This window comes from Trematomus bernacchii, unplaced genomic scaffold (genome assembly GCF_902827165.1).
Source record: "Trematomus bernacchii unplaced genomic scaffold, fTreBer1.1, whole genome shotgun sequence".
Taxonomy (NCBI): Eukaryota; Metazoa; Chordata; class Actinopteri; order Perciformes; family Nototheniidae; genus Trematomus; species Trematomus bernacchii.
Window position 1 is genome coordinate 2,597,779 of NW_022988098.1, and position 20,475 is coordinate 2,618,253.

Here is a 20,475-nt window from a genome sequence, read left to right on the forward strand (position 1 = left end):
TACTACCCAATAACAATGTGAAGCTGAACAAAAATACCTTTTGACTATGTAAATGTGGTCTTTAAAAAAACAAAAACATTTACTGACTTTTTTAGGATAGCTTAAAGTAATGTTGTAAAAGTACAACCGTGGGCCTTACAGGGTTAAGTAGCTTGTAAAAATAAATACATTTATAAAAATAAATACATCTAACCACCCCTATTTAGTAGACAACTAGTGTGCATCATTGTATATGGCACAGCTGCTTATCTTTACCATATAGCATCTCTGGTCAGCATGATGAGTCTGGAGTTTGGCGCCCCCAGAGGATGGGAGAATTCAGGCTTCAGGGGTTAAACGATAACTGTTTAATTTTAAAATAGTGCATTTTCCGAGTTTACTGGATTTGTTTATCCTCTTAAATATGCTGTCCTCATGAGAAAACGACTGTATGTGTGTTTAATGATGTACTGTTTGTTGTTGATGTGTGTCTCAGAGAAGTGACGTGTGTTAGCCGCTACTCTGGTGACGTGTCTCTGCTGCTCTCTCTTTCTCCCGGAGCGGCTTGATGGAGCCACACTGACTCCGATCAGCATTCAGACTGAACCAGGAACACGACAGGAGCTGCACGTAGGACACCATGGGGAGTAAGTGGCATTACTCTCTTTTATTCACGGTTTGAGTTTGTTTGAATATACCGGCTGCCTTCTTTCAATCTCGAACAATAGCAGGCATTACAGCGTTCGCCGGTAAGCTACTAAGCTAACCTTGGATAGGTTAAGGCTAGGTTGCAGCTAGCTTGAGCTAATTTGAAGATTTTATTCTAATGAAATTGCGTCTCCTTGCGTTTAAGTCAGATGTGATTCTCAACTAGTGCACATTTACAACACATTGCATTTGTCTTTTAAATACGCGTCCAAAATTGCTGTCTTTTAAAGTATTTTGGGATTAAAGGCTAGTTAGCATCATGCTAGCTGTATGGACTCTACATCCGTGATAGTTTACTGTAAATAGAAATGGATGCTGGTTTCACCTTGTTTTAAAATGAAAACGTTGCAATGCCAGATTGACTAGTCTACTGCCATACCATAATTTAGTGGTTTATGTTAAATGGCTTGCTGTCAAAGTCAATCCCTGTGATTGAAACAGCTGATCGGCTCTAAGACAAAACATTCAGCAGCATCCTGCAAAACGGTGTAAAATGACTGCAAACACTAAATACTAGCTACTCCAACTTTGCTCAAATGTATTTGTTAGTATATCCAGATATTGCTGAGAAAATCAAATTAATTGCTGCTTTGGCCAGATGTTAGCTGTTTAGCTGGGGGTTAGTGATGACGTTGCATCAAATGTAACTCTGTTGAGAAGATGAATAACTCAGATTTCACAAATATTTGTGATGCTATGTACTGATAAGGACTGTAATGTGTTACTTCTGTTTTTTGACGTTTAATCTTTTTTTTCTGCAGTTAAATTTTTGGAGTTCATCAAGCCGTTCTGTGCGGTCTTGCCAGAAATTCAGAAACCAGAAAGAAAGGTATGTTTAGGTCTTCTCAAAATAAAATTATTATGTTGAATTTTGTATTCATTTTGCATGTGAATGACAGTTGCTTATTGTCTTTTTTCCTTGCAGATTCAATTTAGAGAAAAAGTACTATGGACTGCCATTACACTTTTCATCTTCCTGGTCTGCTGCCAGGTAAATATGACATCCAACATGCTGTTTCTGTAAGCTGTTATTGTCGTTTGTGACACTAACTTTACAAATTTGTTTCTGTGCAGATTCCTCTTTTTGGCATCATGTCTTCAGATTCGGCAGATCCCTTTTACTGGATGAGAGTAATCCTGGCTTCAAACAGAGGTGCTTGAATTGTATATGTTTAACTGAGTTAACCGCTGAGTTCTGTGCAGCTCCAACAAGTTGAAATAATCAACAGTGTTGTTATCAGACCTGATGTAATCTCATCATCACATGTGATAAGTCAAAGGTCAACAAACATAGGGCTGTTTGCATTGTTTCTGCTGCTGTTGTTATACTAACTGACACTATGCTTTCTTCCTCCAGGTACTCTGATGGAGCTGGGCATCTCACCCATTGTCACCTCAGGTCTTATCATGCAGCTGCTGGCTGGTGCAAAGATCATTGAGGTGGGAGACACCCCCAAGGACCGAGCCCTCTTCAATGGAGCTCAGAAATGTAGGTTTTCTGCTGATCATATTTGCTATTTTAAGAAAACTTGACACAAACCTTTGAAATTATTTGTTTTGGTTTCCTCTGAAGATAACAGACACGTATTCAGTAATGTCTAATTGTTCCTGCCAATTGCAACTCATGTTGTCTTTCTTTTCGCAGTGTTTGGAATGATCATCACCATTGGACAGGCCATTGTTTACGTCATGACCGGCATGTATGGAGACCCTTCAGAGATGGGCGCTGGGATCTGCTTGCTCATCATCATCCAGGTTAATACAAACTCAAAATAAATTAGGATAAAGCTAATTTAGGGTGTCTAAAAACTTAAGTGGTCAAAAATTGTAATTGGCAGATTACTGTAAAAAATAACAATCAACCTGAATATAAAGCATGTTTCCTCTTCTGCAGTTCATGTTTATTTTTCAAATTTAAGATACAATTTTATCATCTTCCTTAGTGGGATAGTCAGAAATCCAAAAGTTGTTATCTTCTCTTGTTTTAAATAGCTGTTTGTTTCTGTCTCAGCCCAATACTAACCTCCTGTGTGTTTCTGCAGCTCTTCGTTGCAGGTCTGATCGTCTTGCTGCTGGACGAGCTGCTCCAGAAGGGTTATGGTCTGGGTTCTGGTATCTCTCTCTTCATCGCGACCAACATCTGTGAGACCATCGTCTGGAAGGCCTTCAGCCCCACCACGGTCAACACCGGCAGAGGTATTTAAAGCTAGTGACGGTGACAGATATGCATATTAATCCGTATTATAAAACGGACAAGTAAAATCAAGCAATCTGATTGGTTCTTAGCCGTGGTATACTGAGCGTATACCACGGGTAGAATTGTAAGTTACTTTTCACAACAAGTCAGTATCCCTCCGCGTCTGAGATAAACAGTATACAGTTGGGCTGAAAAGCAAACTGCCTGCAGTTTGCTTTTCAAACTGGAACAAGAAAGCAGCGGAGAAGTAACGGGGCAGAAACCCTCCTTTTTACGCAACGGTCCAGACATAGACATCAAACGGCAAAAACATGTTCAGTGTGCAGTTCCTTTGGCATTAGGGCAGGGATATTTAGATACTTTCCAAGGTTTGACATAATGAATTGTGTTACTTTTAAAGCAAGCAACGATGTTTTCAAATCTGTAATCAAAAAGGTCCGCAAAAACATTTAAGATTAACTTCGACCTCCGGGGGGGTCTTACTATGGAGGAGTGGATTGAGGAGTGCCTATCTCCAGAACAAAAAGCACCTAAACGACGACATGTAGAGCTACGTGAAGAGCAGGTAGACCAACTGGAAAAGTATCACCATTCAAAAAAGCTTTCTGATGTGGGTCTTGAAACAAAGCAGAGAAATGATGACCGTTAGTGGCCACAGGTGCGAAAGCTCTCTCCAGAGCTACTGGAAGCCGAATCTCGGGGACCGGAGAAAGTGGAGCAATATTCTCGCCACGCCAAGCAACAGCCTAGAACAACCTCAGCCTATACAAGTAACCACGTAAGCCATGCTACTGATGCTGGACAGTTTTTCAGTGGGTGCACAATAAACGGCAGCATACACATTAATGTAAATAAATAGCCAAATAATGGATCAACGCTCTCTGTCTAATATGTTCGCTAGCTGTTGTTAGTGTTGTTGCATAGCAACCACCTCGCACTATGTTTCGTGCAGAAGGCAACAGAGGGACTATTTTATTTTGAACATCATTATTTACTAATAAAAACTATTTAAATTAGAGTGTGTATTTTTCTTTCATATTGCCACACTTGGTAACCGTTTTATAAAAGCAATAGCTCACTTCAGGCCGTGATATATGCTCATTATATCACAGCTAAGGGGGTTGTCGACCCTCCGCTTCGCGTCGGGCCGAACCACGCCCCTTAGCTGTGATATAATGAGCATATACCACGGCCTGTCGTGAGCTATTGCTTAATTATAATTAGGGATGCTCCGATCGCCAATTTTGGGATCAGTATCGGCCGATACCGATCGCCGATCCGATCGAGTGGGCGGGGCCTATGGGGATCTTCCATTTAAAGTAATGTTTAAAACTCAGTTAATGGGGCTCATACACTGGCGCTTCTACAAACAACAACCAACATAATTATTACATTCAAATGAAGTACATTATTCAAGTTTACATTAACTTTGGATAATAACACTGGAGAAATTAGCGGAAGCGCTCTCTTTTCCTCTCCCCCACTCTCTCTCTCTCCCCCTCCCTCTCTCTCCTCTCTCTCTCTCTCTCTCTCTCTCTCTCGCCTCCTCTCTCTCTCTCTCTCTCTCTCTCTCTCTCTCTCTCTCTCTCTCCTCTCTCTCTCTCTCTCTCTCTCTCTCTCTCTCTCTCTCTCTCTCTCTCTCTCTCTCTCTCTCTCTCTCTCTCTCCTGACAGCCTGTCAGTATCGTCTCATGCAGCTCACTGATCCAGTAATGAGTGATCCGACAGTGAAGAATAAATATATGTATAACTAGTTTAGCTTGTTCCAGAGGTAGATAAAATAGCTAAGTGTGTTAGGTCTAACTCTTAGTGTGTGTTTTGCTTCGCTCACCGGTCCGTCACAGCGGGTGGAGCTGCAGGATTTCTGCTTCACACACGTTGCATACCGCTATTTTATTGTCATTTTCGGACACCTTAAAATACTGCCAGACTGGTGAAGCCATTTTGGCGAGCTTGTTTTGCCGCGCACAGAGGAAAGTGTCATGTATTTTTACGTCATCCTTTACGTCATGCGATCGGCATTTTTAGAGAGCACCGATCGATCGGTAGAGAGTGAGTATCGGCCGATATCGATCGGTGGCCGATCGATCGGAGCATCTCTAATTATAATGGCTAACACTGTCACTGCTGTTGTTTTTCAGGTACTGAGTTTGAGGGAGCCATCATCGCCCTCTTCCATCTCCTGGCCACCCGCACAGACAAGGTGCGCGCCCTGAGAGAAGCCTTCTACAGACAGAACCTGCCTAACATCTTGAACCTCATCGCCACCGTCTTCGTGTTTGCTGTGGTCATATACTTCCAGGTGAGCTGCCACTAAGAGTCTTACCTGATGTTATTGCACTGAAAAAATTTGGATGGCATTACTGATGGCGCGCTTCTTTACCTCACCAGGGCTTCAGGGTCGACCTGCCCATCAAGTCAGCACGCTACCGTGGTCAGTACAACACCTACCCCATCAAACTGTTCTACACCTCCAACATCCCCATCATCCTGCAGTCTGCCCTCGTCTCCAATCTCTACGTCATCTCTCAGATGCTCTCAACTCGTTTTAGCGGGAACTTCCTCGTGAACCTCCTAGGAACCTGGTCTGTAAGTATGACAGTGGAGCTGCACCTCCAGCACGTTTATTCAATTAAATTCAACGGTACACTATTATTAGAATTGGTGACACTTCTGTTGTGCGTATAATGCTTGAGACAATAGATATATCCAGTCTTAGTCTATGTTTAACTAGAGGAGATTGAATTACATATTATGCTGCATTTCCACCGCACAGTATAGTACAGCTTGACTTTTTTGATTTTAAACTAGCAAGAGTTTTGGATAATATCTTGTACTTGCTTTTGGTACCCACTCGGACAAGGTTCCAAGTAATCTGAGCCGATACTAAAGGGTGAATATAAAACCCTGGAGACCATGGCCCTACACAAATCTACAATTATTAAATAGTAAAGCTACCCTCTTAAGCGGTCGCAATTTTTTGTGGAGTGCAGACATTCCTCTTTTATGGTGAAAGTATTCAACAAGTTTTCAGCTGAATGTGTCATGCAGTTGAACATGGCGTTGTTAAGGTGACCAGCTGAGAATCCCTCTTACACTAAGGGGAACAATCCTTAGTGGGAAACAATACAGAAATAGAACGGGTACCAAAAGTCAGTTTAGCTGAAACCATGTGGTATTTTCATAAATGGGGGAACGGTTGGGTTCTGTCTCTCGTGTTGGACCTGCATCATCTTATTTATAATATCTCATTGTGATTAGGATGCAACGAGTGGTGGACCTGCTCGAGCCTACCCTGTGGCCGGGCTCTGCTACTACCTCTCCCCTCCGGAGTCGTTTGGCTCGGTCCTGGACGACCCGGTTCACGCTGCCATCTACATCGTCTTCATGCTCGGCTCCTGCGCCTTCTTCTCAAAGACCTGGATCGAGGTCTCAGGATCTTCTGCTAAAGATGTAAGTCTTGTGCTTTTACAAAAGCATTGACAACTTTGCTTTGCATCAATCCCGCATGAAATTAACCCTCATGTATCACTCTGTGCGTGTCAGGTGGCGAAGCAGCTGAAGGAGCAGCAGATGGTGATGAGGGGACACAGAGAGACCTCCATGGTGCATGAGCTGAACAGGTACAAAGCATTCTGAGTCTCAGATGTCATGTGTGTTACCTGCAGCATATGGAAAGTTGTCCTTCAGAATATTTTTTGTATTGACGCTGGATTTATTATTCACAGGTACATCCCCACAGCTGCTGCCTTCGGTGGCCTCTGCATAGGAGGGCTGTCCGTCATGGCTGACTTCCTGGGGGCCATTGGTTCGGGGACAGGAATCCTCTTGGCTGTGACCATCATCTACCAGTACTTTGAAATCTTTGTGAAGGAGCAGAGCGAAATGGGCAGCATGGGAGCACTGCTCTTCTAAAAAATACCAACCTTCGGACACACATAAGACACAAAGCATCCACCCGCCCCCCACCATTGTTTTAATTTTGCAATTTTTTGCAATTTCGCACAATCAGTTCATTTTGCAGCTGGAATAGGTTTTTTATTTTCTCCGCTATCTGTGTTTTCCACCATTACTTTTTTAGCAGTTGAAACCGTTTTCCCAGCAGGCTGCCCAAGTCCCCACTGACTGTCTTAAAAGCTGAAAAATGCCTAAAAGCACATCAGTGTGAGGAGCTGTCTTTGATTTACCTCGGGCATTGTTCATCGCAGCATGTTCAAGGAACACTAAGACAGAGACGACGTGATAGTGCTAATTTTAAGCTGAAAGCACTGCCTGGACCTTTTGGGGGAGTTGAAAGAAAGCCATGTCAGGTTCATCTCAAAGTAGCAATCATGGCTGAGGTTTCTGGGAGCCTATAGTAGGGTTTGAACAGTATAAATAAAATATGCTTGCACTCCTGATGAGGTCTCTGGTAATCTCAGACAAAGCCGTCTATGGTTTTATTTTTTGGATATTTTTAATGATGGACTATGTTTATATTCACTCTGGTCTTATGTAGGGCAAATGTGTTTGTCCTCTGTCTGGGTCCTCAAAGGAAAGTGTGTGTCTGTGTCGTCATGCTCTTTTATTCCCAGACTGTATTGCTGCACAAAATTGCCGACGTGGTCGGGATGAGGGTGGGTTTGATAGGGATGAGAAAGGGTTTCATTTTGGTTTTTACTTTATGTAACAGACATTGTTATTAAAAAAAAAAACAAGATTTTTTTCCAACATACTTGAAAATGTGTTTTTATTCCTATTATCCCCTTGTTGTGCTTTGATCCTGCATGTTCTGTGACCACTGGTGACACAACACACACGTTACTGATCTCAAGTTTGTTGCACTGATGTTACCCTCTAGAGATGAGATATTTCTAAGCCATTGTATTGTGATTTATAACCTGGCTGTAGGTTAATTAGGTTGTACCTTGCACTTAACTTCCACCAGAGGTCCCTGTAGGAAGTTGAATATGACCACACTTCAAATAGTTGAGAGTAAAAAATAACTAGAGGGATTTTGCTATTGAACTGTATGTTCTGATGCATCAGTACCTCTTTACATTTTATCCAATGTTTATATCAAATCTTTACTGACAGAGCTTTAATGTTACAATGAAAACTGTAATCAATAAGATGGATGAAAGAAAACGAACCAGAATTGCAGTTATCTATAGACTCTTAGACTCCATTTAGAAATCCTTTGATCTGAAGAAAGAGAATCATAAAATATATGAGGCAGTGCATTGATAACATTTAATTGGGTGATAGTTAAGAATACATAACATTTTAAACATTAAACATTGGGGAGGCTGTGGCTCATTGGGGTGGTGCATTGATCTTCAGGGAAGCTCTGGTTCCAACCAAGACTCTTCACCCCATATTGTTCCTGTGGGGATTGCCCACAGTATTGAGTGTATGTAAGTTGCTTTGGATAAAAGCATCTAACAAGTGACATGTAATGTACATGTTGACCCTAATTCACCTTTGCATCTCATTGTCCCTTACAATAAAAAATAGAATATGTGTAGGGTTAGTTATCACATATATTTTGCCATACAAACTGTTTTGGCAGACACGAATCCCCTCCTGAAGGGTCGAACAGACAATACATCAAGTAAAAAATAAGAATATAATGCATAATACAATTATAAAAAATATATAAAGACATTTAATATGAACTTTATATATTTTGTAAAACGAAATAAATAAAGTGATAAACGTGAGTATTTTTTACAACATTTCATATAAAACGTGAAAAAAAATATAGCATTAAAAAATGTTTTGCAACAAAAAAAATTAACTGACTTACTTCACATCTTGACACTAAACCCAGTGTTCTTGTTTATTATATTTCTTTGTGCATGCTATTTTTCAGAACATTTGTAAGTTATACTTTACACATTTGGTGGGGATAAAATTGGCCATTTCAGAAACATGTCCCCAGCTCAAATGACGCCTATGTTGTTAACAACAGTTGCCATATAAATCATGACGGTCGAGTGACGTCATAATTGTGCGACCACATGTGACCGAAGGGTCAGAGGGGTAACGGGGCCGTTTGGAAGCCGGGTATCTAGTCAGATGAGACGGTTTCACTTAAGTAATTTCTGCTGTCACACCGGTCATCTTCTACCACGGAGGGCAACGGACTGAACCAGTGGCAGACATGTCGTACTGCAAACAGGAAGGTAATCTAAATCTCCTTCATTCATGTTCACTCCATGTCCATGGCTTGGCAATGTCACCGAGTTAGCCACCATGCTAGGCTAACTTCTAGAAGAAGCCGGATATTTCAGTAAGTTAGCTAACAGTTACATGGCTGGTAGCGAGGAAGCTGCATGCAATTGAATGAGGCTTATTATTAAGGGTGTTCGCATTGTTGTGATAAAACACATTGGTCATTGTCGTAATCTGATCGGACACCTTTGATAGACGTTAGGTGGAAAGGGCTAGCTCTGAGCCTGGTGGCACGTCCAGGGCTATCAGTTGACAGGTCAGGTTAAACCAGGTTACTGGCACAGTGCCCCCACAGGGGTCACTGTTAACCAGCTTCGTGAACTGGTTTTCTACTTCTACTCGAAATATAAACTAGTAGAGGGCATTTTTAGTTTATTTTTGTACAGTTTATTTATTTATCATACATTTGAACTGACTCTGGTTGCTCTTGCTGTAACATAGCAAATGAAGACAATGATATAATCTTGAGATGGGATCATAGCAACGCCAGTAAAGTCGAGGAGGAAATGTCGTCTTCCCCACTCCTTTTCCCCCTTACTTCCGGTGCCCTTGCTCTGTCTGGCCACACCCATTTCCAAACTGAAGGCTACAACATTAATTTGTATTTGAGCTACACACCTGTTAAGTCCTGTGAGTGTGTCTTTCATGGGGTGACAAAATATGTCCAGAGGAGAGATGACAAATGTCACTTTTACCAACAGGTGAAGTCTGTCATTTAATAACGCTTTCTGCAACTTTGTCATATCTCAAAAAACATGTAGGAATCTATAAACCCATGTTTGTTGATGCTGAATTCTTGTCAACCTCTCCAAGATTTAACAAGTCAAATAGGCTGCAGTAACTTTAAAGGCAACTCCCTATGAAGATTCCACATTACACCTAGTTTAGCATCTCAACACTGGATAACTGATCCAGAGATCAGACTGGATTTTAAATGGTACTGATGCTTTTTTAGGACTTTTCACATTTACTTGTTATGTTATTGGTTGTTTTTCAGTATAGAGAATACTTATTTTTACTGTTTAAAGGTGGGGTAGGTAAGTTTGAGAAACCGGCTCGAGATACACTTTTTGTTATATTCCATGGAATGCTCTTAACATCCCGATAGCAATGAATATCTTAAGTGCTTTGACAAAAAATCCATAAAAAAATGTCCTCTGTTGAAGCCGTAAAACTGTAAAAAGCACGACCAATCATTTTAGCCGGCCCGGCTAAAATAACTGGATGGCCTACCTGCCTGTCAGCCTTCCATCTGTGCAGATTTTTTCCGGTTGTGTATTTTCAAATCCTAGCGCACTCGAGCTGGTTTCTCCAAAATTACCTACCCCACCTTTAAGTTATTGATACCTTGCTTGTCATTAATACTGTATCAGTTATGTTTTATATTATCTGCCATTTTTATACATCTTTGTAAAACACATTGTTACTTGGTTTTTAAGTGCTATATGACAAATCCATGATTTTGTTATTTGTTTTGTTATTAAAGGTAAGGATCGCATCATCTTTGTGACCAAGGAGGACCATGAGGCACCCAGCAACGCTGAGCTCATTGCAGATGACCCCGATGATCCTTATGAGGAACAGGGTTAGTCATTGTGGAAAAACAGGATCAGACTTCCAAACATTACCTCATACAAGTATTCTTTTAACTTACTTCCTTCTGCTTTCCTTTCCTTAAGGTCTGATTTTGGCTAATGGAGACATCAACTGGAACTGCCCGTGCCTTGGCGGCATGGCCAGTGGACCGTGCGGCTCTCAGTTTAAAGAGGCCTTTTCCTGCTTCCATTACAGTAAGGAGGAGCTGAAGGGCTCCGACTGCATCGACAACTTCCGCGGTATGCAAGAGTGCATGCAGAAGTACCCCGAGCTCTACCCTCAAGAGGAAGATAAAGAAAGCTCCTCCGAAGCAGAGTCCAACTCTGGTTCTGGTTCTGCTGCCCCGACTGAGGGCTCCGCCTCGCCCCCTGAAACTGACTCTCTCCCTGCTGCTGCTGCTGCTGATGCTACACCTGCTGCTGATGCTACACCTGCTGCTGATGCCTCACCTGACAGCGCATCGCTCACAGAAACCCCGAGTGCCAGCTAAGGTCCACCAGTGCTCATCCAGACTTCTCTGTGTCCAATCACTGCCCGGCAGAACTGACTCTCCAGGAGGAGCTCTGATTGGCCTCTTCACCTGATTAAGCCCACAGACAGAGAGGACTTACTGACATAGCTCTGATTCTAATGGGCCATATTTACAGGCAATCAGTGAAGGACTTTGTGAATGCAGATGAACATAGCGTATGTACAAAGTATAGGCTGCTTTGTTTCACTGGCACTCAAAGATCATTGAAGAATATGATTTAATGACAGCGGGCTGAACTGCAGGCACATCAGTGAAAGAGTCCCTTTATAGGCAATTGGGATTTAATTTCTTGTGTGTTATCGTGTCAATCAAAAAAGCTTGTTTGTTGGCATCCATTATGTGTGTTGTCCTGTTAATGTTGACAGCCCAGAAATATACAGCACCGGCTTCGATTCATTATGCAATTTGATAGTAATCCAAGCAGGAATCACTTAATCTTTTGATTGGAGCTTCTTTTTCTTGTTTGTGTTACTGCAGTTTAACATTTATTTCCCTTCCTTTATTCTCTTACTAAAAAGACAGAATGCCCTTTAATTGGTAAAAAAAAACAAGGCTTCTGTTTGGGTAAAATGAAGAGAGGTTTTTAGCTGCGTTTGTTGACATCTTGTAAGAACTTCAGGGTTTCCATCTACATTAATTGGCATATGGAAAGTTGTTGTCATCTTCATAATTGATACTGTATCTGGCCAAGACCAAAGTGGTTTGTTACATTTTACTGTCGGTGCATAAATGTTTTTTGTTGTCTGAACACTGTCTGGACTCTGCTCTGATCACCATTCAGTGACCTTCCTCTAAAATACTTGATCTGTGTTTCTCAAACATGTCCAGATTAAAATGATTTGTGGAAAAATCAGATGTTCCTGTTTTCGTATGAAGACAAAGCCTTCTTAAAGGTGGGGTAGGTAAGTTTGAGAAACCGGCTCGAGATCGCTAGAATAAAATACACAACCGGAGAAAATCTGCCACTTCCTTACAGAGCCCCTCCTCCAACACACACGAACGCGCACATGACCAATGAGGGCACGAGATAAGTTTGTGCACAGATGGAAGGCTGACAGGCAGGTAGGCCATCCAGTTATTTTAGCTGGGCCGGCTAAAATGATTGGTCGTGCTTTTTACAGTACTACGGCTTCCACAGATGACATTTTTTTATTGATTTTTTTGTCAAAGCACTTAAGATATTCATTGCTATCGGGATGTTAAGAGCATTCCATGGAATATAACAAAAAGTGTATCTTGAGCCGTTTTCTCAAACTTACCTACCCCACCTTTAATGTCAGTCAGTTTTAAATGTTCACATCTTGAAAATGTAATAAATGTTTTTAACTAATATGTACAAGTAAGCCGTGTATTATGACAGAACCGACCATCATATTTAACAGCCTAATACTAGCTTGCATTTCTGGAATATCAGTAATGTTATAGTTTCATAGTATTTTATTATCAAAATCATATAGGCTTCAACATGTGTATAAATAAACTTTGAGAAACCCAGTTGGACATCATTACCTTGCTCTTTGCTGAAAAGAAAGTGGTGATAAAATACTGACTTGTTAAACTCAGATCTTAATAAATCCAGGAACTCACTTCAGTCTTTATTTTGTGTTGCACACACACACATTGTGAGTACCACACAGTCATGAGTTTGACTCCTCTGAATGAGGCAGCATGTCGTCAGTGATTTTCAGTCCCCTTTCTGAATTGTCCACTGACTCAAATGTCCTTGCCAAATCTTCTGCAGTCTGTCCTGCCTGTGTAGATCTATATTCATGTACATCCGTTCCTCAGGCCCTCTGATACCAGTAGGCCGAGCCGCGGTGTCCACGGGACGACCACGCTCTGCATGGTGACCAGCAGACGGCCTGTTCCTGCCTCCTCGGGGCCCGCCAGCAAATACTCCATACCTAGGTGAGAGAGGTAAGACATTATTGACCTGGTCTAGTAACACATCTATATTCCTCTGTTACATTTTTAAAATGTGTCCAGAAAGCGGAACGTTACTGTGTCTCGTGTACTTGTTCACAAGTTCCTTTTCTTTGCCATGTTTTCAACTGGTTCTTCCATTTATAGATATTGACCTATGCGTCTAAAATTAAAAATAAGATCAAGATAAATACATATTAAGATTCAAATTCAAAGGCTTAATTGTCACAAACACAATAGCTAGAGTGTAGTTTTGGCAGTAAAAAGACCCATATTAGGTCCCAGGCTCCTCCTACAATGCAACATACAATATTCTTAAGACATAAAAAGAAAAGAAAAATAGTGCAAGAAGAAATGGAAATAAAAAAAGTACAAGGAACACAATGGTATAAGTAAACTATGTAAAATAAATTCTGCATATTGTAATAATATATAAATAAGTATCTAGACTAAGTACATTTACATTTGAACTGAATTATAATCATTTTACCTGGGTTTAGAATGGGACAGGTGCAGCCGCGGCTGGTCCAGGACAGAGGGTAGATGCTGATGGTCCCTAAGCTCAGCGCCACCTGGCCTGATCGAAGGACCTTGCGAACTTTGACCTGCACTTCTGCGTGGCTGCCTTTGTCGTGAGCGGACAGCACACTGGCCTTGATCACTGTCAGGGTCACACAGGAAGAGAGAATACTGAGGGGAGGCATTATGAAGCAAGTATAGATCACAATTCATGAAACGGTTATTAAACGAGTGATAATAATTACACATCCTTTCTTACCATAATCATGTTTGGTCTTACAGAGGTCCAACGCACTCCTCAGCTTTTTCTCCTTACAGCTGCACTTTCCTGCATACAGACATGAGTTATTCCTGATCCACTCTTACCTCCAAGATTACCCTCAATACATCACTATGATTCCACAGTTTAAAGCCATGCAATGCAGATGAACATCAGACTCACCTGTGTAATGCAGAGCAGAGACGGCGAGCTCCTTCGACCACTGAACCTCTTCTTCTAATGTGAACATGTGATCCAGGTCAGGGATCTTTCCACCAATGGGCACGTTGAACACCTGGTTATTTGAGTAGCTGCAATGGTGGAATTGAACCCATCAGGTGATTGTTACTATAATGTCTTTATCAAACAAGGCCATGCATAAAAAATCATTAATATCAAAGGGAGAACATATGCTATATGCCAAATAGCAAAATACAAATATTTCGAATATACATACTAGCACATTTATCAAAACAGCTATATCTTCAGAATTCATTTAAACTAACCTATCAAATTACAGTATAATTATTGTTGGAAAGACTGGTTGCTCAATATCATTTTTTTTGCACATTTGGAAAAAGTGTGAACGTCTGAGCAGGTTTAAGCTCAACTGGAAGTATAAATGAGCAATAACCACAGTGATTAAGTTTTAGCTTCTGCCTTGACGTGTGAATGATTACGTCGTGGATAGATTATATGGCTAACCTGTCCAGACACTGCCCTGTGATTGGATCACAGCTGTGAGGGCAGGCGCAGGGTCTACAGCCCTCCTCTCTAAACCCCCAGTGTCCGGGCTGGCAGTGGCTGCAGCTCGCGCCCCAGACCCCGGGTCTGCAGGGGCACTGCCCGCTCCTCGGGTGGCACCAGGGTCCCTCTTCCCCCGGACGAGTGGGCAAAGACCCCCGAGGATCACACCAGCAGCCTGAGAAACACACACAGTTAAGTATGATGCTCCTACATTTATTTTTTACTCTTCTATTATTGTCAAATTATGGATTTAGAAAAGTGCCAGCAGATGGAGCTATAAGACGTCTTACTTTGAACAAACACCACCAGTACATTTACTCAAGTGCTATACTCAAGTACACATTTGAGGTACTTGTACTTTACCTGAGTATTTTCATTTTATACTACTTTATACTTCTTTTCTACTAGATTTTGGGAGTCAATATTGTACTTTTTATTCCAATATATTTATTTTACAGATTTATTTACTAGGTACTTTATAAATTCAGATTTTGACAAACAATACTTGAAAAAAAACGTTTAAAATAGGATTATTTGGTATAGATTAAACCATCCAAAATGTTATGCAGAGCAACTAAAACCACAAGTGCGACAACAGAAAATGAATCGCAGTTCCAGCTTTTTAAATGTGAAGATTACTCTGAATACTTTAAGTACATTTTCCTTATTGTACGTAAATACTTTTACTTAGGTACCTTTCTCAATGCAGTACTTCTAATTTTTACTTCAAAGCAAAAAATTGAAGAAGGGCAACAAATTGTACTATTATAAAAGCTATTTTAGAAACTATTTTAAAACAATTGTAATAAATTAAAAATAAAGACAAAATGTACACAAAATATAAATATGTGAAAAACTAAGTACAGTAAAGTATAATAAAATATGACAAGTAGTTGGTTGAAAGTGGAGAGCTATGCAGATTTAAACAAGAGGTAGTGCGGAGCAGAAATGTGCAACTCTAAGATCAACTCAGCGATGAGGGTCTTACGTGTGCAGGCGTGGGGGGAGTTGAGGGGCAGGGATGGGTGGCGGTGGTAACCATGGCGACAGCGCTGGCACCTGCGCCCCACAGTGTTGTGCCTGCAGTCGTCACAAACGCCCCCACTGGTGCCCCCAGAGGAGAGCCAGGCCCTCGGAGAGAAGTGGCAGCGCTCTGCGTGAGCGTGGCACTGGCACTCTGAAGGCGTGAGAGAGAGACAAAGTGATGGGGAGGGAGGAGGGGGAGAGACAACAGGGAACACGGGGTACAGGCACATTATGGGTTAGGTTTTTGGGTAACATTTTTAATGAGGCCAATGTCTATAATTATGGTTTTATTGTATGGTAGCAGGGAATGCGTCAAAAACTGTATACTCATAGTCTACTATAATCTGCTTTTAGCCTGTCATTATTAAAGTAATAAGTACTTGGAAAATATTCATGTTTAATTTCGAAGCATTTTATTACGATTTATAAAGTCCAGTATCATAACACTTCATAATTAATCGTCACATTTTGACATTTTTGTTTTAATTATGTTTTTTTTTTCTTTTTATTTAAAGCACAAAATTACAATTTGAAGTGATTTAAAGGCAGCTTGTGATTTGATTATATCTGCCTTTAACTTGGTTGATGTATTTTAAACAGATGTTTGCTATTATAATGTATTAGGAAATCATAATACACTATGATCCTTTGTCAGTGAGTGACCTTGATCCTATAAGTGCTATAAAGTGCTTATAAATAAGTGCTACAAGCGGATACAAAATGCATTATAAGTATATTAGATTTAGTATGTTCGGATTTGCTTGAGTCTATAAAGCCTATTTGTATACCATGTTCAAAACACTGTTGTCAAAATGATGTTCTCACATTGACAAAACTTAAGTATTTAAAACCCTGCTAGATGGACGCTTGATAAAAACTATGTATAGTTCCTGTTACAGCCCACTTTTGAAGCTCTTCTCTGGTTTTTCTCAGCAGCATGGTTAGCGTGCAGCGTGTTGGTGGTCACTCACTCTGGCACGGGTTGGACTCCCCGCTGCTGCTGTTGGCCGGCCTCCAGGGACGATCATTGTAGAGCGGGGCGCACTTCTCACAGTGATCCCCCGCTGTGTGGTGAGCACACATGCACCTACCGGACACCTGGAAAACACATCCGGGGTTGCTTAGTTACTTCACCTACACCTGCCGTCTGGAGAGAGCTATAAAATAGATCCAGGCAGGTGGTTGTAGAGAGTAAATCAAACAATTGAAATCTCTTTAACTGGCCATTCTTACATCAGTAAGTGCTTTTCACATCTTGACTTAACTTCCTGATGTGTGTTTTACTACATTGTAATAGAACACAGGCCAGTGCAGTAACTGACAGACTCACTTTCTCGAATTGTATTACCAACTGTTGTTATTTTACTTTGAAACACAGGAAAAGCCACTCACCATGTTACTGTCCTGCCTTGTGTCTTCGCTGCTGTTGTATGCTACACAATTCTCAGCGTGTCCGTGGCACAGGCAGGTCCCTCTGGCCAATAGAGTATAAATAGCGTAAGGTGCTGCGCTTTCTGTGGAGGATGTGGAAGTGAGAGCTGAGTCTGTGGGGCTTGTCCAGGCTGCCGGAGGATGTAGAGGTCCCGGGCATCTCTGAGCTTTCAGCAGTCTGATGCGGAGGTTAGTGAGGGTCAGGCGGGCGAGGGCCTCCGGACTGTAAGGGTCCAGAGTTTTAGCACTGAGGGGGTCAAGTGTCCGCAATATTACCTGCCGAGGAGAATAACAGAGCACCAGTTGGAGCTGAATCAAACCCTGAGGAACTCCCTAAAGATTATACATTACAGCTTTGCAGTAGTGGAAAGTAACTAAGTACTGTATTAACAATATTATGTTACTATTTGTTTACTTGGCTATTCCCATTTGCTCGTACTTGTACTCCATAACAGTTCAGAAGGAAATATTCTGTTCACATTTATTTGATAACTTTAGTTTTAACTTTGCTGATTACAGCTAAAAATACAAAATCAACTACAAAATAATGTACTTTATTTAGTATTATTATATGTTAAGAGTCTATTATTCCCAGAGTGCACATTCACATGCTACCCAGTAGTGTATAAAGTAGTGCAAATAAGCCCCACCTTTAGCAGCTGCAACATTGTAGTGATAAACACGTTAATGCACCATTATACAATAATATAATACAAATATTTCTTATTTCTTATGCCATTTCTGCACTTTAAGTATATTCTGATGCTAATACTTTCCTACTTTTACATAAGTAAGATTTCATACAGTTCTCTTAGTGCTCCTACTGTGGTATAGCTCGTTTTAAAGTAAAAGTGCTTCTTTCACCACTAAATCTTGGCATAAACTCTCTTACCTCCCCCCCACTGCAGGGTGTAGGACTGGTATAACGGGATGTGCACAAAGAGCCTGGCTGAGTGAAGTCATCAGGCAAACCAAACTCCTCGCTGCAGTTGTGCACAAAGAGCTTCAGAGTTTCCCAGGTCTTTCCAAAGTCAGCTGAGCGGTCGATGGCCATGGCAGCAGGCCGCGGGGACCGGAACACCAAAACCATGTGGGACATGCAGAAGTGGCTCTCCAAGTCCAACCGGATCTCATCCTGCTGCTCCTGCTCGGTGGGGCCTGCACCTGATGCCCACCACGTGTCTGGATGCAGGAAAGGGTCATCAGTCATGTGAGCAGGTGGATGGGTGTCATTGGGGCAAAGGGCGTGGTGGGTCACTGTTGGATAAGGGCAAGGGCTACGGTGGAATGAGCTGTTTCCACAGCAGCTGGAGTGGGTGAGGAGGGTCCTGCCACTAGCCAGGTTCCCAATGGGCGGACTGCAGGCATGGTCCACACATCTGGAGACTGACACAGAGGGTGATGGAGGGTCAGTGATATCATATCACTGATATGATAGTTATATAATACAAGTATTCAGGTGCTTTAACAAGATATCTGGTGGCACAAAACATTCAAAACAACAAGCACTTTCCATCGCTGACATCATGGACAAAACCAAGGTCCTCCTCTTTGTGTTTGCCATGAATTTTTTAGTTATGCTTTCTCTGATGTGACACAGAATCCTGCCCTTTCCCCATTGGACAGCATGCTCAGGTTACATGTAAAGGCAAGAAAGACACAAGCAGCCCCAGATCAAATGTATCAACAAGTAGGGCTTTAACATTTAGGTCTTAAAAATGTCACAACTAATAACCATGCAGAAATAATGTCATTCAATACATATGTTACGCAGCTGAGTCACCCACAACTGTCTTCCCAATCAATAACATAGCCTAAACACAACAGGGGAAAACAAGAAGGCAAGTTCAGCCAGAATGACGCAGGAGATTAAGAGAAAAAGAGCATGATGTTGATGGTGATGATGGTGGTGCACCTCACCTGCTCCGCTCCTCGTCAGAACCAAAAACAGCCAACAGAGCGCCAGCAGCATCCGATGCCGACCTTTCCCCAACATACTAAACTCTCTCATCTTTGTTTCTGCTGTGTTTGCAACATAAACGGTGCGATAAACGCTTTCCAGCAGAGATTTGTCCCAACATTATGTGCAGCTTATCTAACGCACCAGCGCATTTCTCTGGCAATTACGCAATGCGCAAAGCATTCAGATGAGTCCTTTTTCCCCCTCCAATTTACCCTCAGGAACAAAATCCTTGATAAAGTTCAAAGCATCCTCAGGAACAACAGCTATGGCATCTCTCTGACGGGAGTGGATTGCGCGCCCCCGTCGCAGCAACAATGTCTCATTGGTTAGTCCAGGAATGAACGGAATGTTACTGATTCCAATTCGATAGATGTTTGTCTTGATCCAATTTGCGCAAAAAATGTTGTCTTTGTGTTATGAAAAGCGATTATTATTATTTTTTACGCCGATTAATTAATGTAAATGTTTTAATTATCACAGCCAATCTGAAAGCTCAGTGTCGGTTCTCTACGCGTTTACGCACAGGAGTGGAGTGTGCGCTCTATTTATCCACTGTCCCTCCCCGCCCACACACTCATGCACGCACACACTGTGAGTAGGCCTACGCTGTGCTGCAACAACACTAAACCCTTGATGGAGTTGATGTATTTTTTTCTACTCTGGACGAGTGTATCATTGGGATTTAGCAAAAAAAACAAAAAAACGTGCGCATGGGGAGGACAGACTTGCGACTCGCACGGATTCGTCAACGCAGTTAATGTGAACCAGCCGCACAGCGCATACCATCTAAACCAGGTCCCTCCACTATAACCAGGGCCTCGTAATGGGGCGAGGAAATTAGTTTATCTGTTTCTGCCCTCCTGTTTTTCAGCTGCAGTAATTCCAAGTTACAGGTCTCTTTGAAGTCTAGCAGGGAGAAACCTGAGAGGGAGACAAAAATAGTCCTCAGTGCAGTTATTTGCAGCTTGATGGCGCATTGTGGCACCAAAGAATCTGACAGCTTGGACTTTCATGCAAATGACTTGGACACGAAAAGGGCCTTTCTCCCATCTGTCTGCCTGACTGGATAGATTACTCTGCCATTCTTCATTATAGCCCTGGATAATAAACACATGGTCTGATACATGACAGTCCTTTTTCAATTATTTTAAACCACACACATCAGCAAATCTCAGTGCTTTGCTGAGCCTGGCATCCCGAAGGATAAACATTATGTCTCTTAGGCTTTATGGCTCAACTTCAAATACAGAGGGCTCAGAAAATTGGAATGGACACACAGAATGGGATTGGTTTTCATAAATGTCTATAATGTCATGTAAATTGTCTACAGACACGCTTGCTTGCTTTCCCCCCAGAAAGTGGTATACAAAAATAATTACT

General features: G+C 41.7%; 3 protein-coding genes across 3 annotated transcripts; 2 read left to right on the forward strand and 1 right to left on the reverse strand.

The window, feature by feature from the left end:
* Window positions 1-507: 507 nt before the first annotated feature.
* Window positions 508-7,597, forward strand: LOC117475477 (protein transport protein Sec61 subunit alpha). The gene is made up of 12 exons (XM_034121698.1): window positions 508-626; window positions 1,449-1,516; window positions 1,613-1,678; window positions 1,762-1,840; window positions 2,045-2,176; window positions 2,333-2,442; window positions 2,730-2,883; window positions 5,025-5,185; window positions 5,275-5,472; window positions 6,145-6,336; window positions 6,430-6,506; window positions 6,612-7,597. The coding sequence occupies exons 1-12, from the start codon at window positions 620-622 to the stop codon at window positions 6,796-6,798; spliced, it is 1,431 nt and encodes a 476-aa protein (XP_033977589.1). The 5' UTR covers window positions 508-619; the 3' UTR covers window positions 6,799-7,597.
* Window positions 7,598-8,887: 1,290 nt separating this feature from the next.
* Window positions 8,888-12,080, forward strand: LOC117475486 (mitochondrial intermembrane space import and assembly protein 40-like). The gene is made up of 3 exons (XM_034121712.1): window positions 8,888-9,050; window positions 10,586-10,684; window positions 10,779-12,080. The coding sequence occupies exons 1-3, from the start codon at window positions 9,029-9,031 to the stop codon at window positions 11,183-11,185; spliced, it is 528 nt and encodes a 175-aa protein (XP_033977603.1). The 5' UTR covers window positions 8,888-9,028; the 3' UTR covers window positions 11,186-12,080.
* Window positions 12,081-12,476: 396 nt separating this feature from the next.
* On the reverse strand, window positions 12,477-19,586 carry LOC117475472 (netrin-4-like). Its single transcript, XM_034121692.1, has 10 exons — window positions 19,053-19,586; window positions 18,025-18,518; window positions 17,094-17,408; window positions 16,673-16,799; window positions 15,664-15,852; window positions 14,634-14,850; window positions 14,112-14,239; window positions 13,929-13,997; window positions 13,641-13,811; window positions 12,477-13,131 (listed from the first exon to the last, which is right to left on the reverse strand). The coding sequence occupies exons 1-10, from the start codon at window positions 19,141-19,143 to the stop codon at window positions 12,995-12,997; spliced, it is 1,938 nt and encodes a 645-aa protein (XP_033977583.1). The 5' UTR covers window positions 19,144-19,586; the 3' UTR covers window positions 12,477-12,994.
* Between the last annotated feature and the right edge of the window lie 889 nt (window positions 19,587-20,475).

Excerpts from the sequence above, each read along its gene's own strand:
- LOC117475472 (XM_034121692.1), bottom strand. The coding sequence starts at position 19,143 with ATGAGAGAGTTTAGTATGTTGGGGAAAGGTCGGCATCGGATGCTGCTG. Across the intron at positions 18,519-19,052 it reads TCTGACGAGGAGCGGAGCAG|TCTCCAGATGTGTGGACCAT; the intron begins GTGAGGTGCACC and ends CCTCTGTGTCAG. Across the intron at positions 13,998-14,111 it reads CTCTGCTCTGCATTACACAG|GAAAGTGCAGCTGTAAGGAG; the intron begins GTGAGTCTGATG and ends GTCTGTATGCAG.
- LOC117475486 (XM_034121712.1), top strand. The coding sequence starts at position 9,029 with ATGTCGTACTGCAAACAGGAAG. Across the intron at positions 9,051-10,585 it reads GTCGTACTGCAAACAGGAAG|GTAAGGATCGCATCATCTTT; the intron begins GTAATCTAAATC and ends TTGTTATTAAAG. Across the intron at positions 10,685-10,778 it reads TGATCCTTATGAGGAACAGG|GTCTGATTTTGGCTAATGGA; the intron begins GTTAGTCATTGT and ends CCTTTCCTTAAG.
- LOC117475477 (XM_034121698.1), top strand. Across the intron at positions 1,517-1,612 it reads TTCAGAAACCAGAAAGAAAG|ATTCAATTTAGAGAAAAAGT; the intron begins GTATGTTTAGGT and ends TTTTCCTTGCAG. Across the intron at positions 2,884-5,024 it reads CACGGTCAACACCGGCAGAG|GTACTGAGTTTGAGGGAGCC; the intron begins GTATTTAAAGCT and ends GTTGTTTTTCAG.